The sequence below is a fragment of the Melanotaenia boesemani genome, chromosome 3 (genome assembly GCF_017639745.1).
Source record: "Melanotaenia boesemani isolate fMelBoe1 chromosome 3, fMelBoe1.pri, whole genome shotgun sequence".
NCBI lineage: Eukaryota > Metazoa > Chordata > Actinopteri > Atheriniformes > Melanotaeniidae > Melanotaenia > Melanotaenia boesemani.
The window spans coordinates 28041641-28057075 of record NC_055684.1 but is presented as its reverse complement, the minus strand read 5'-3'; the positions used below and the strand labels follow the sequence as shown (position 1 = coordinate 28057075).

At 39.6% G+C, this 15435-nt stretch overlaps 1 protein-coding gene across 3 annotated transcripts in view; it reads left to right on the top strand.

Annotated features, from left to right (window-relative positions):
- Positions 1–15435, top strand: part of LOC121636760 (aminoacylase-1A-like) — a 28385-nt gene that overhangs the window by 6940 nt on the left and 6010 nt on the right. For 2 of the 3 annotated variants that reach the window (XM_041980545.1, XM_041980544.1), the window contains exons 8-15: positions 4698–4754; positions 4902–4975; positions 5562–5611; positions 6529–6673; positions 6793–6861; positions 6946–7025; positions 7646–7706; positions 7849–8509. In XM_041980545.1, coding sequence (XP_041836479.1) covers positions 4698–4754; positions 4902–4975; positions 5562–5611; positions 6529–6673; positions 6793–6861; positions 6946–7025; positions 7646–7706; positions 7849–8013 — 701 coding nt within the window. In that variant the 3' untranslated portion in view covers positions 8014–8509. Of the gene's footprint in view, positions 1–4697; positions 4755–4901; positions 4976–5561; positions 5612–6528; positions 6674–6792; positions 6862–6945; positions 7026–7645; positions 7707–7848; positions 8510–15435 lie in introns of those variants that run through there. The other variant, XR_006009767.1, reaches the window with a different exon arrangement.

The window sequence follows — 15435 nt, the reverse complement described above, 5'->3', positions numbered from 1 at the left end:
AAGCAGGGACAGGGGCAATCTGTAACACCAAAGAACAGAATTAGCCATCCACCCTGTCCATCATTATACATGTTAGCATCTGCTGCGCATAATTCCTACCTGCACACAGCTTCCTTCAAGCAGCCACACGAACACCCCTCAGCACAGCCTGATGAGGAACAGTTAACGTCAGCTTGATGTCAACAACCACACACACTGCCTTTAACTGCCAATGTCATTTACCTTCACCAGCCAGACTGGGGGACATCCGCGACTCCAACGGCAAACTCCACAGTTCTGCTTCAAACCCAAACTACCAGAACCCCGCAGCGACGCACTCAAATGCTGCATACAGCCGAAAACAGAGCAACAATGCGGCTACCCGCACCTGTTTATAATCCCCTTGATCAGCCAGAGTGGGCAACATGGAGGCGGAAACGCCCCGCCACGCCTTCACGGTTGCACATAGCGTCGGAAACATCAGCCTCCCTCACTACACAGAACCACCTGGTTACACTTTCTTAAAACAAACACTCTGACAGGGAATGATTGACATTAAACAAATTAGAAAAACAAACACTGGATGATGGGTGCCCATAATTCACCTTTGCATAAAGCTCAGGAGGGAGCTAGTGCCTCCTAACACTGCAAACATCTTATTTCTGGACTGTATAACTATAGATAATCTGGTCTATCACTCAACTGAAGACACCAAGAAGCTCTGGGAAGAGGATTTTGGCAGGAAAATAACAGAAACAGAATGAAACAAAGTGCTTAGTCTTAAAAATATTTCCTCCTCATGTGCCAAGTACCAGCTAAAGATTGTGTTGAAGGTGCATCTGACCCAGGCAAGGCTAGCAAATATATTCCCAAACACAGACCTCGCATGTTCTATTCTATTCTATTCTACAGTCATTTAGCAGACACTTTTATCCAAAGCGACTTACATTTGAGAGTAAGAACAACACAAGCAAGAATTCAAACAAGATGGGACATCATTATTAAGTGGTAGTCAGACTGCTGTGAGTCCAGTTGGACCCATGTGCTGTCAAGTAGTGCTAGAGGCAGTGCATATAATTTTTTTTTAGTTTTTTGTAAGTCATTTTGTGTAAATACAAGATCACGATCTTATCAAACAATATCAACCTGGGCAAAAGTGCACACAGCTTATTCAGTACTTGGTTGAGCCAAGGAGCTGGACAAATTTTTCTAACTCATTCTGTTGGGTAGAAGAGTTAAGCTAAGTGTGGAAATGCTCCTTAAACAACTGAGTCTTTAGCTTGCTTTTAAAAGTGGATAAGGACTCTGCGGATCAGACGGAGTTTGGTAGGTCGTTCCACCACCGGGGGACAACAGAGGAGAAAAGTCTAGCTACTGATTTTGCGCCACGTTGTGGTGGGAGCACTAGGCTTTTTTCGCTGGCAGAGCGTAACTGTCGAGAGGGAGTGTAGCCCTGGATTAAGGAGTGAAGGTAGACCGGAGCCATTTGGGTTATTGTTTTGTAAGCCAGAAGCAGAGCTTTGAATTTGATGCGTGCTGCAACTGGAAGCCAGTGAAGAGCAATTAGCAGCAGAGTGACATGAGCTCTTTTGGGCTGGTTGAAGACCAGATGTGCTGCTGCGTTCTGGATCATCTGCAGAGGTTTAAATGAGCCGTCAGGCAGGCCAGCCAGTAAGGAGTTGCAGTAGTCAATGCGTGAAATGACCAGAGCCTGGACCAGGAGCTGTCAGGTAGGATCTGATGCTCCTGATGTTGTAGAGAGCAAACCGGCAAGTTCGAGCAATCGAGGCAACATGGTCCTTAAAGGTCAGCTGATTGTCTACCATGACACCAAGATTTCTAGTAGAAGACGTAGGCACAAGCGTGATGGAGTCAAGCTGCGTGCTTATCTGTGGCAGTAAGGAAGGATCGCCTGGAAAGACAATAAGCTCGGTCTTGGACAGATTTAGCCGAAGGTGGTGATTCTTCATCCATGTGGAGATATCAGCAAGGCATGCTGACATTCGCATTGAGACGGTTGTGTCGTCACATGGGAAAGAAAGGAAAAGCCGAGTGTCATCTGCAGGTCCAGCAGTATAAGGACTGAGGATTGAGCAGCGGCTCTGGCAACCCGTAGGGAATCAGTAACTGAAAGGAGAGCAGTTTCAGTAGAGTGGCCTTGCCTATAGCCAGATTGATATGGATCAAACAGGTTGTTGTCTTGGAGGAACTGTGAGACCTGACTGAAGACGGCACGCTCTAGTAGTTTAGACATGAACTGAAGCAGTGAGACCGGACGGTGGTTTCCAACCTAGGCTGAGTTGAGTGTGGGTTTCTTCAGCAGCGGGGTAACCCGAGCTTGCTTGAAGGCAGAGGGAAAGACACCGGATTTAAGAAAGGAGTTGATAATATGGGTTACTGCAGTTTTGATTGTAAGTAAAATGCTCTGCAGGATGTCAGAGAGAACAGGATCAAGAGGACAGGTCGTTGGTTTTGAGTTGATCAAAAGTTTAGAAACTTTATCCTCATTTAGAGAGTGGAAAGAGCAGAGTGAGGCACCAGTAGCTGGTTTGGTAAGGCTGAGTTCTGCTGTTCTGCTGAAGTTAAACAAATTCTCTCTTTTATATGGGATTTTCCTCAAAATCACCGCATCTATCTGCTTTGCCCTGAGCAGTACACAGTGGGTGTGACCCGCGTCATGGCCTTAACTGGTTGAAGAGAGAAGGTGCTAACGACAGAGCCTCAATTAGGGCTGGGCGATATGAACCAAATCTTATATCTCGATATTTTTTACCTGAATCACGATATATGATTTATATCTCGATATATTTTTTTTTTGTCAAGTAACCAAAAAGACAGTATACTTTTATTAAGGATCAGCAGCACATGTGCATTAAAACAGCTGACTGAAATTACAGTACCTTTATATTAAATTAAATGCTCCTAAAACAAAATAAATTAAAAATACTTTTCAATGACCATAACAAAAAATACAGCTATGCAAAATGCAAAAGAAAAGATACTTTTAACTCAAAACAACTATGTCGATATAAACGACATTCTTTCCTTCTATATTGCGTCTGATAAAGTCTCGATATATTTGAAAATCTCGATATATTGCCCAGCCCTACAAGCAATGTAAACAATAGCCCGAAACCAAGACAGAAACTCAAGCTGTAAACTCTCCTGACTGACTGTACCAACCATGATAGAAATCAGTGCTTGTTCTGCTGAAGTTAAACAAATTCCCTCTTTTATACGGGGTTTTCCTCAAAATCACCACCTCTATCTGCTTTGCCCTGAGCAGTACACAGTGGGTGTGACCCGTGTCATGTCCTCACTGCCATGGTCAACCTGCAGACCATATGCATATGTCCTGGTCTTGTCAGACTTGAGACATTTTGGTCCAGTATATTTTCTTTAGACATATGCTAAGATATTCCACAAAGACATTTTCCCCAATCCAGTGTGTACCTACATTGGATAGAGCCTGGTCATCCCTTTACTTAATAGATATACTCATGCTATCATAGCATTTACCTCTTTATTCGCGAGAATCCATCTTCACCACATGGGTCAATGGGTTAGAGTTATACCAGGCACTTTTTAAAACTTGAAAAATAAGATGCACCCTGAAAAGCTTTTAGGACAGTTTCAGTAAGTCTTGGAACCCATTCCTTGAATACTATGACAGTTTACAGGTGATGCTGAATGGAGACTAATAATAGCAGAGTAGAAGCAGCTGACTTGAGGGCTAAATTAAGGATTGGGATGGGGTGGGACGAACACGGGGTAAATAATGGGAATTTTGATCACTGTAAGGAAAATAGTGTGGCACCTCTATGTAGACAGCTCTATGGTTTTGTATGTATTTTGTATGCTGCAGACAAGTTTTGTTGGAATGTAATTAATGTGAAAATCTGTAAAAACTGTTAAAAAAAAGTCAAGAGTAAAAGTAAGGCAAGTCTTCACAGCATTGATATATAACAAAAAGAGCAAAGACAGCTTTCTGAAGACCCACAGCTGTTCTCTTGCCTAAGTCAATTAGTGGTGGGTCATCCAAACTAAAAAGGGTTTGAGCATGAGAATGATATATCATTCAACATATTACCACGTTAAAAGTAATTATTGCATTTAATTTTTGACATGATAAAAATAAATGGTGGGTATATTTATTTTTTTAAGACTTTTTACTTTTGCTTTTTAATAATTTTTAATCCTTTTCAGTACTTATCAGCTGGAGCTTTTTCAGTAGGAGACAGTGCTGTTTTGTGGTCTATAGTTTTTTGGAACAGTGAGGTTCATTTTTCCTTCTTTGTGATGGAGCACATGCAATGTTTCTCCAAAGGATATTACACAAAGACTAACTGGAAATTCTGAACATTTAGATTTTATCACTGACACAGTTTATTGAAATGTGAAATAAATTTAGATCTTAAAAATTGGTAATGTTTACATTTAGTTAAAATGTATAATCTACTATGGGTTTTAAATAAACTCTTCTAAGTGCTAATGTTTAATAGAAAGCTGGACTTTGCTTTGATCTTGTTTGCAAAAAGTCAGATGTATGTGCTTAGGATTAAAATTTGAGAGATAGGTATTTCTGATTATTCAAGTTTGAACCAGTTTAGTTGATTCAGTGTAGTTACTAATCTACAAATCGTCAAATTAATCTTTGCACCATTTTTTGACCTGAAGTTATACATAAACAGGTTTTTATTTTTCTACTTGTTTTTTAGGTCTGGCCAATCCTGGTGAGGCCTTCACTGTGTTCTATGGAGAAAGAAACCCTTGGTGTGAGTTTAAAACACAGATGTTAGAGATGTGCGATCAGTTTCATGCATTCTAGAGAACTTAGGCTAAAAATAAGGAAAGAAGTGTTTTGAAGTTTGAATACAGGGAAAGTCTGTGTTGAATGAAACTGAATAACCTCTTCTTTCCAGGGATTACTGTCCACTGTCCTGGAAGTCCAGGTCATGGATCCAGGTTTGTGGAAAATACAGCTGCTGAGAAGCTGGTAAGTGTGATTAGTTTGGTTTCCATCCACATTTTTTTAAGGGAACATTTTGAAGTTGTGGAATAAAAAAGATTGATGGAAACTACTGCATTTAAAAACAAAAAAAAAAAAAATCAAAATTTTACCCTTCTGGGGAGGTTTTTTCCTTTTATATAAGAAGTTTATTTACCTATTTGGGAGGACTGTATGTAATTATCAAAATCGGTTGCTTGTCCTTGAAAATGAACATGGCCAAAACTTACTAATATGAAGCAATGGATGCACCTTCCTCAATTAAAGATCATTTCTAGAGCCCTCCCTCTATATTTTTCTCCAGTATTGTCCGGTGTCACAAAGTTGCTTTGTGTCTCCTTTTACAAAGTTTTGTTTTCAGTTAGAAACTAATTTCCTCAGCTTAGTTAATTCATTCCAAACCTGGTAATAAAAATAAGCCTGGTATGAGTGTTCTTCAAAGCAAGATTTCAAACTTTATCCTTTTCACGCTTGGATGACAATAAAGGTACTCTTAGTTAAACTTGTGGAACAGGAATTGTATGTTTATCATCACTGATAGTGAGATTATTGTTGCATTTTCTCTTACTTACAGCAACAAGTCATTAACTCCTTCCTGGACTTTAGAGAGAAGGAGAAACACAGGTGAGATAGTTTATTTATCTTGCAGTATGTATTACTTTGTATACAGTGTGATAGTCTTACTTATTTATAGCTTTGGACTTAACTTGAGGATATACGTTTTAAAACGTCACCGTGGCACTACACTTGATGATTCCCTACACAAACCCCGAATCAGAAAATTCCTCACTGGTTCTTCTTTTTGTATTGTTTCTATAAATCATGAAATGTCCTCCTAAAGTCTGAAACATTCACATTTTTGTCCTTCCAAATGTGCTGGAGGTGATTTAGTTGAATTATAAATATTTTTATGGCTGGTGTTACTTAGAGTAATACTGCTAGCGTATTTTAATGACCCATCTGGACAATGAAAATGGCTCATTCATTCATTGAGGTGAGGAACAGCCTGCATTTACTGAGTATACCATTTATGGTGATAATCTTTCACCTTAGATTCTAGACATTTAATAATGACATGTATGCACAAGAAAGAAAGAAAATAAAAAGATACTCATGAAAAATGAGGTTATAATGGAGCCTGTAAATACATGTGAGAAATTTAGCAGATGTCCACTTAAGTATTTCACAAAATCTGTATCTGCTTTATGACACAGCTTAATGTCCTGATTTATATCAGTTAATTTCTTGCACTGCCAGAATATGTTGTAATCTTGTAAAATACAGGTCCGAATTTCTGTACAGGTTGTCGCATTTAATAACAAAAGTGTGACACAATAAAATAACACACAATAAAATATTAAAAACTCAAGATAACCAGTTGTTAACAAAAAATATGCCAGTTTCACAATATAATTTTCATTTAACTGGCAACAATTACAATATATAAAAATAAATCTTCGTCAAGTGTTGATACTGAGGATTTAGTTCAACATTTTCACTGTGATAAGTAATTTAATTACTACCTTGTATGTGTATTTCAGGCTGAACACCAGCGAGTGTTTCACATTGGGGGATGTCACCACAGTGAACATGACCATGGTTAAAGGGGGCGTGGCCTACAATGTCATCCCAGCTGAAATGGATGTCAGCTTTGACCTAAGAATACCTCCTACAGTAAATCTCCAGGTGTGTGAATGTGTATGTTTGTGTTATTCTTATACAGTCGTGCAGATGTGTGGTTGTGGGTCAGTGAGCCTTACGCTCAACATTAACGCAGATTCATCTCTAACTTTGACCTCTACCAGGAGTTTGAAAGAAAGATCCAGCAGTGGTGCAAGGAAGCAGGAGAGGATGTCACTTATAAGTTTGCTCAGGTTAGTGTGCTTCCACTCATATTGAAAACTGTAGCTGGTTAGTTCGGTTTGACGGGGGGGTAAATTAGTGCTCATCTTTTGCAGAAACACATGAACCAGAATGTCACTTCAACAGACGTAAATGATCCCTGGTGGAGCGCCTTCAATGCAGCCTGCAAGTCAATGTGAGTCTGTTTCCACATAGGTTTTACTTGTTAGAAAGAAGCAAAATTACAGCAAGGGAAATATTTATTTACTTTAACAAAAGGAGACTATTATGGCCGAATAACCCTCCTCCTGTTCCAGTCACATCCACACCTTTCACTTTTTATATTTCAACAGAGGTGGTATCTTCAGCATGTGTGCGTATGTTCAATCTGATAAGCGCTTGACAATCAACAGAATAGTCAGATTTCTCAAGCCTAAAATGTTAGGACTGTATAACAGAATCGGAAAAGGTTCTTCTATCTTTGTATTTTTGTTAAAACAGCCCCTATAAATTCCCTCTATTAGTTTTTACACATTAGCTGCAGTCATTCACACAATCATCATAATTCATGGTTATTGTGTTCAGAAAGAATAATTTTTCCACAATTATTATTTGTTCCATCTGTGGAAAGGCTTATTTTCCTTTTGCATTATGGTCTGTTTAACTGGAAATGGGAATCTTTTGGTTAAACCTTCCCGAAATAAGCTGTTGCACTTTGAACATTAATTTTTCCAAATAATTAAAATCTGTCAAAACCATCAAGTTAATATCCTCATAAACTACACGTCAAGTCTCATGTTAACCTTTCAACTGTAGGAATATGACTTTGGAAAAGCAGATCTTTCCAGCTGCCACAGACAGCCGTTTCATCCGAGCGGTAAGTCTCAGAATAGGTTTTAACAGCATTTCTTCAGTACAGGCCTTCTGTGACTTCCCAGTCATTTATCCATCTAACATTTCAGACCAGAAAAAAAGAAGAAGCATTTTGTGTTTGAGCTGTGTTTGTTGAATGATTCTAGGTGGGTATCCCTGCTATTGGATTTTCTCCAATGAACCGGACTCCCATCCTGCTGCACGATCACAACGAGTATCTGAACGAGCAAGTCTTCCTGAAGGGCATCAGCGTGTACGAGAGGCTCATCCCAGCTCTGACGAGTGTTCCTGCCCTACCTGGCGAGGCTTAGACAACCTCGCATTTTTAATCCTCACTTTGAAAAGAAGAGAAAGCTTATTTCAAAGATGCTATGAAAATTGACTTAAGAAATTAGCAGAGATTACCAAAGAATAACAACATGTATTTCATTAAGCCAAACTGAGCACTTAACATTGGGTGCTGTTAATTTATTTTATGATTCTCAGGATGTAGGCACACAGTACACAGTACAGTAAAGCTTTGCAGTACTTAGTATTGTAGCACGTTTTAACAAATTTACTGTATGGAAACATTGTTGACTGAGTCTGTGCGTGTGTGTGTGTGTGTGTGTGTGTACGCGCTTGCGCGGGCCTGTGTATGTGTGCGTGTATAATGTATAAACCATTGTTTAACAAGGGTTTTTAGTAATATGGAAGAATTAACTTATTGCATTTTGTGAATTACTTTCACTGAATCTTATATCAAATGTGACATAATTGCTTAATTTTAAATAATTCTAGTCTTAATTAATAAACTTGAAAATAATACATGTATTTGTTATTTTCTCATGCATAAGCTAGAAATCTTTGTGTCACACTGACATGCAATTTAAATAATGTCAACTCAGTCCAGGTTGACCTGGAGTGAGATCAGTGGTGTTATAACCTGTCTTTTACATTCCATTGTCACCAATGCAGGGTTCCACTGGTGAAGGCAGTACACCAGCAATTAAAGAAAAAAGTATTATACATTGAAAAAATCATAATTCAGTCTTCAAGAGCCAAGTACTGCAAGTTTTAGATGTTTTATTCTTCCCAACACAGCCAACTGAAATCAATTGATCTCTGCAGCCACTTGTCAAGCTCTGCACAGGCCTGTTAATAAATAATAAATTCGAGTCTGGTGTGTTGAAATAGGAAATAGGGAGGCATCAAGAAATATGAAATTCAAATATTACCAATATACACTGCTCAAAAAAATAAAGGGAGCACTAAAGTAGCACATCCTAGATCAGAATGAATAAAATATTCTTATTAAACTCTTTGCTCTTTACATAGTTGAATGTGCTGACAACAAAATCACACAAGAAGTATCAATGGAAATCAAATTTATTAACCCAAGGAGGTCAGGATTTTGACTCACACTCAAAATTAAAGTGGAAAAACACACTACAGGCTGATCCAACTTTAATGTAATGTCCTTAAAACAAGTCAAAATAAGGCTCAGTAGTGTGTGTGGCCTCCACGTACATGTATGACCTTCCTACAACACCTGGGCATGCTCCTGATGAGGTGGCGGATGGTCTTCTGTGGGATCTCCCAGACCTGGACTAAAGCATCCGCCATCTCCTGGACAGTCTGTGGTGCAACATGGCATTTGTGGATGGAGCGAGACATGATGCTATGGACTGGCCTGCCCGTTCCCCAGACCTGAATCCAGTTGAGCACATCTGGGTCATCACTGTCTTCGTCTTACAGGAACTGCTGACACACTCCAGCCACATGAGGTCTAGCATTGTCTTACATTAGGAGGAACCCAGGGCCAACGGCACCAGCATATGGTCTCACAAGAGGTCTGAGGATCTCATCTCGGTACCTAATGGCAGTCAGGCTACCTCTGGCGAGCACATGGAGGGCTGTGCGGTCCCCCAAAGAAATGCCACCCCACACCATTACTGACCCACTGCCAAACCGGTCATGCTGGAGGATGTTGCAGGCAACAGAACGTTCTCCATGGTGTCTCCAGACTCTGTCATGTCTGTCACGTGCTCAGTGTTAACCTGCTTTCATCTGTGAAGAGCACAGGGCACCAGTGGCGAATTTGCCAATTTTGGTGTTTTCTGGCAAATGCCAAACGTCCTGTACGGTGTTGGGCTGTAAGCACAACCCTCACCATGCAGGACGTCAGGCCCTCATACCACCCTCATGGAGTCTGTTTCTGACCGTTTGAGCATACTCATGCACATTTGTGGCCTGCTGGAGGTCATTTTGCAGGGCTCTAGCATTGCTCCTCCTGTTCCTACTTGCACAAAGGTGGAGGTAACGGTCCTGCTGCTGGGTTGTTGCCCTCCTACGTCCTCCTCCACATCACCTAATGTACTGGCCTGTCTCCTGGTAGCACCTCCATACTCTTGACACTACGCTGACAGACACAGCAAACCTTCTTGCCACAGCTCGCATTGATGTGCCATCCTGGATGAGCTGCTCTACCTGAGCCACTTGTGTGGGTTGTAGACTCCATCTCATGCTACCACTAGAGTGAAAGCACCGCCAGCATTCAAAAGTGACCAAAACATCAGCCAGAAAGCAGGAACTGAGAAGTGGTGGGTGGTCACCACCTGCAGAACCACTCCTGTACTGAGAGTGTCTTACTAATTGCCTATAATTTCCATCTGTTGTCTATTCCATTTGCACAACAGCATGTGAAACTGATTGTCAGTCAGTGTTGCTTCCTAAGTGGACAGTTTGATTTCACAGAAGTGTGACTGACTTAGAGTTACATTGTTTGGTTTAAGTGTTCCCTTTATTTTTTTGAGCAGTGTACATTAATAGAATGTAGATTTGAGTTAAAGTGTCAGGTCTTTTAGTAGGATAAAGACTTGTTTAACACACCCAACAACATGAAATAAAAGAAGACAGGATATACTGGGGGGGGGGGGGGGGGCTGTAATCTGTAGATACTAAAGACTTAAACTTAAAACAGCTTGACTGAACAGCAGAAACTACCAGCAGACAAGAGCAAGATTCTTTTAAACACGTCTTGGCAAAGAATACTAGAAAGTCCAGAGCACATCATGTGTGGAAAATCTTACATTTTGGACATTGAAATGAGAATAATCTGATTATATAATTATATACTGATAATTCAGTCTTGCTGGTAATTCTTACAGGAAAAAGCATGAATGGGAAGTGTAACTGGAACTGTGGAGGGAAATTTCTGCCTACAGCAAAGACATTTAACCTTTATCCAACCATGTGTTCATAAACAGGCAATGACATTTAACATAATTACATCAACAAAGCTCTGAATTTAAGATAACATTAGTCACAAAGCACACCTCAAAAATTAAAATTACATAATGATTTTTGGAGGACAAATGAGATCCAGCCAATACACAACAATTAAGCACTAAACCACTTAGAACTTGCTGTTAAAACTGAGAGTTTATGTTGGTTTTGGCCACATTAGTGGGATGGATCTAATGTTCAAGGGATGGTTTGGAGCTTTGGTTCAGCCTGTTGTAGCTCTACGACCTTGTGAATTCCCAAAAGATTTTTGCAGAGGCCACGAGGATAAATCCTTTTAAATTTGGACAAACTAAGTCCCCAAGAGGCCGACAACTGTCATTTGAAATGTAAGCAACTACTGATGGACTGAGGTAGAATTTGGACTGATCATCAGATTTTTCTTCAGACGATCGCTTGTGTGAAGTTTTACTTTTTCTTTACATAACAGTTTTTTTGACCTGCAGGTGTCAGTTACATGGTAAACTAATAACATTCTCATCAGCCTCTTCTGTACCTCATACTTATCAGCAAGTGGCAGGATCAGGATGAGTGGCTTTGCATTTGTACGTTTCCATTGCAGCTATGTATTTTGCTGCTACAATTTATTTAGCTAGAAGGACCCCTGGAGGTACAGTTATTTGGAAAACTGACTAAATAAATATTCATTGACACTGATATGAAGTAATGAACAATTTCTGAATAGTTCTGTCTATTTCTGTTCTCTTTCATTGTCCTGGCCGCAACTGGCCATTGTTTATTATTAGAAAAGTTTTACAAAGTCTTAATGTGGAGCTTCTAACTAAAATATTGTTTTTGTGTCTTGGATTACATTTCTGAATGAACATCACTAATATATGATTTCTGTGTTATTTTTCAGAAGTTGTAAATTCCCAAGGTCCTATTTTCTTCCTCATATTGCCCCTTGAAGCCTACATTGCCATTTTCCTACATTTCCAGTGTGATATGGTTCCAGGGTCCTGCAATCCAAGGCTGTTATGATCACATGCTCCAAGGTCAGGCTACAATATTACCAGGATACCCATGGTCCTATGGTGCCAAATTTCAGTCAGTCTTCAAATGGAACTTATTATCTCCTGTTAAACAAAAAGCCAAGTGAAGGAACCATGTGTTCCTTGTGTCCTCTGTTCCTAAGCTTTAGGGAATGCTGCCTTTCGGATAGTTAGACTTGGTGTGAAATGTATAATACCTGAAGTAAGTAATGAAAATATATTTGATACGTAGTGCTGTTTACATTGGGTTAAGGTCAGTCTCATCCACAGTTTATCCCTATTTAGAGCTGTCATCCAATTAAGGGTGCATGGATCTCTGAGGGAGACTGTGAGGAAGGCTGTTCTGTCAGTAATTAGTCTTCTCTCTCCCCAGGACATGACAGCAGCATTAGCACATGGGGCCATCAGGGAAAAGAATAAAAGCTGAACCCACATCCTTCCTCCCAGAGGAGGCAGGTGCAGTCATCCTGTCGAGCATGTGAATGTCTGACTGTGGAAACACTTTTGTGCTGTTAAAGGCATCCCGTTTCATTATTTCAAAAAACTTAAAGTCAACAGAAACATCTTTCCTTTCCCACTTCTGCCAGGTGTTTTGGCCAAAGATCGACTGGTATTATTTGCCTGAAAATATGATCAAAATAAAATTCAGTATCAGCAACTCTAAGGAAGGATGGTATTTCAAGTCATGGTTTAGAGAAAAACTTGAGGAGAGCTCTGTTACATGCAGAGATTTAACCTGGTTCACGTAGTCTTTCCAGTCTTATAACTCAAATGACTTTCTACAAGATATTGCAAGTTAAGCACTGACTTTAGCCTAAAGCATATGAGCAACTGATTAAAACAAATCACTGTATTCATATAAAATAAATAACTGGAGCAGTCCATGAAAACCACCCAAATAATTTCGATGTATCTCCTTCAGCATCTCTTTAAACATGTGCAGCATCAGTGTTGAGTCTCACTTCTGTGGTTTTCTTGCTTCTAACACTCACAAATGCTGCAGTGAAGAAGGAACATACAGAGTCAAATCTCACAGCTGAATCGCTCAGTTGTTTTCCTCTGCAGTGAAACAGCAAGTGTCCTCTGGTAGTAATTACAGCCAAAGCCTTCTGTGATGGCCACAAGATTCCCCCCCTGAATGGGGATTAATTGTAGTCTGTCAGATTGTTCTGGAAACACTATGCTGTGGTCAGTATATGATTGTATGTCTCATGGCTTATTTATTTATTTTGTTTTTTCAAACAACAAATCTAACATAGAAAGAAATATTTAAAAAATCCTTTTCAATCCTTTTCAGGCAAGTAACAAAATACATTTAAATCTCACAGTTTCCCAGATTATTTTTCACATATTTTCTTTCCAGTGCTCTTTAATCCATAACATTTCTAAATCCCCTTTCCTTACATATCTAAAACATGAATGCTTAAAATGCCTGGCTTACACATTCGTGTTACATCATTTTGTGATTTACCGTTGCCAGACTTATTTCTGTGCTCAGTTGTGTATAACTGAGATTGTAGCTGGATGGATGGACATGGAAATGCCTGTCTTATTCACGTAAGTATAAACGAGAGATGAACAACAAATACTGTATGTAGCAAGACTTTAACAGCTGGAGCTTGACTTCCACACGCCAGGAGCCTTCCTATAAATAAGCAGAGAGAGAAAGGGTAACAACAGAGTGACAGTTAATTGTTACACAGTGTTATATCCTGAATGCAGGCGTAGGGGGAAAGGGAACAGCAACACTCAGAAGATGCCAGTGAGGAGACAGTCATAAATTTACCTTTGATTTAATGTTAGAGATTAGCAAAGCACACGGAGAGCCAAGGCCAACATAGCAAACAATAAACATTTAACTATGAAATAAAAAGGACAACTTACTCAGCCACCAAAACAAAAGAATACAAACTGAACTATCCTAACTCCAACATAAACAGGAGAAAATTACCCAAAAGGAGACAAAATGGTGGTTCTCCCCGACAAGGAAAAACTAAAGATAATAAAAATAAATACAACTTCTTAAAGGGGCAAAGAGTGAAACTGTTTTACCCCAAGGTGTGCTGTTGTGCGCTGCATGTAGACCAAAAGAAAGAGTGTCATGAGCCACACCTCCCTCTATCTCTTCCCCACTCGCCTTGTCCGCAAACGGAAGTGCAAACACACTGAGCAAAATAATATCACCATTTTGGTGTCAAATTAACTTATAATGTTTATGCTGTTACTTGTCCAGGAGAAGAAGAGCTAGCTCCGAGTCAAACTGTAGCCTCTTTAGTGCTCGCAGGTCTCTCCACTTGGGAAATACAAGACCAATGTTAATCCGGGTTATGTTGCTTTCTCTATCTGACAACTTCTTCACCAACGACTGTTGTTTTTTTGTTTTAGTTTTTTTTGTTTTTGTTTGTTTTTTTGTTTTGTTTTGGGTTTTTTTTTTTTTTTTTTTTTTTACAGGTAATGTCTGTTTCTGGTTGTCATCTCGTTACTTCCAAAATACATGCTGCAATTGCCACTGGCTGAAGCCTTTTACATGGAGGAAGGCCAAAGGACTGTGAGAAAAGAGAGGAGGCGGTTTATTCACATGAAAGTACATGAATGTGCGGCCGGACCGGCAGGTTAATACGGGGCTGGAGATCAACACAGAGAAACTGTGCGTGTAGTCATGTTATATTCTAGATGCAATTGCACCTCTAGTTCTTCACATAGTGATTTTTTACTCCTTTAATCTAGAAATGATGAATTTCCACTTATTCCCCTATTAAATGAAGAGTAACTAAATGTTGTGACCTACAAAAACCCCTAACAAACAGACACAGCCAACAACGTAGGCCTACACTACAGAAACATGGTGTAGTGGCAAAAGTGGTCAAAAGGCCTAGTCATGCCGATCCTCATTCCTTTTGTAGACCACTCCCAGGCATTGATTGGCTGGAAGAGGACACCACTTAACTGGAGGAGGAGCACCCAAGGGCTGCACAATACACAAGAATTAACCACATTCCTGTAACACAGTCATGAAACGAATCCCACAAGAGTTAAACTTTTTTCTCTTTTTGATGCATTGTGTATATTAATGTGCTTCAATAGATGTGTTGTAAGAAATGAGCCTAAAAATGAAAAATGTGTAAAATAAACCACACTTTTTTTCTCAGTCTGGAAGTGTCCTGGAAGTGTGGAAAAAGGCTTCCATCTAGGATTCATTAAATTCTGTCATGACACTAAAGATTAAAGAAAATGGGCAGCATTAAAAAAAATGCAACCCCTTCAGAGACCTTTTCTCAATAGACAATGACAGATCTATGCTGTTTTCAGATGTTACCTTTAGATAACACCTTTTGGCATGCATGGCTAAGTTACATGCAAAGGCAAGCATTATTTGGGCCAAATGTGACCATTAGTTCAGCAACCAGCCATGATATTAGTTAGGACCACTGTTGTATGAGCCAACTGTGGCCCAAA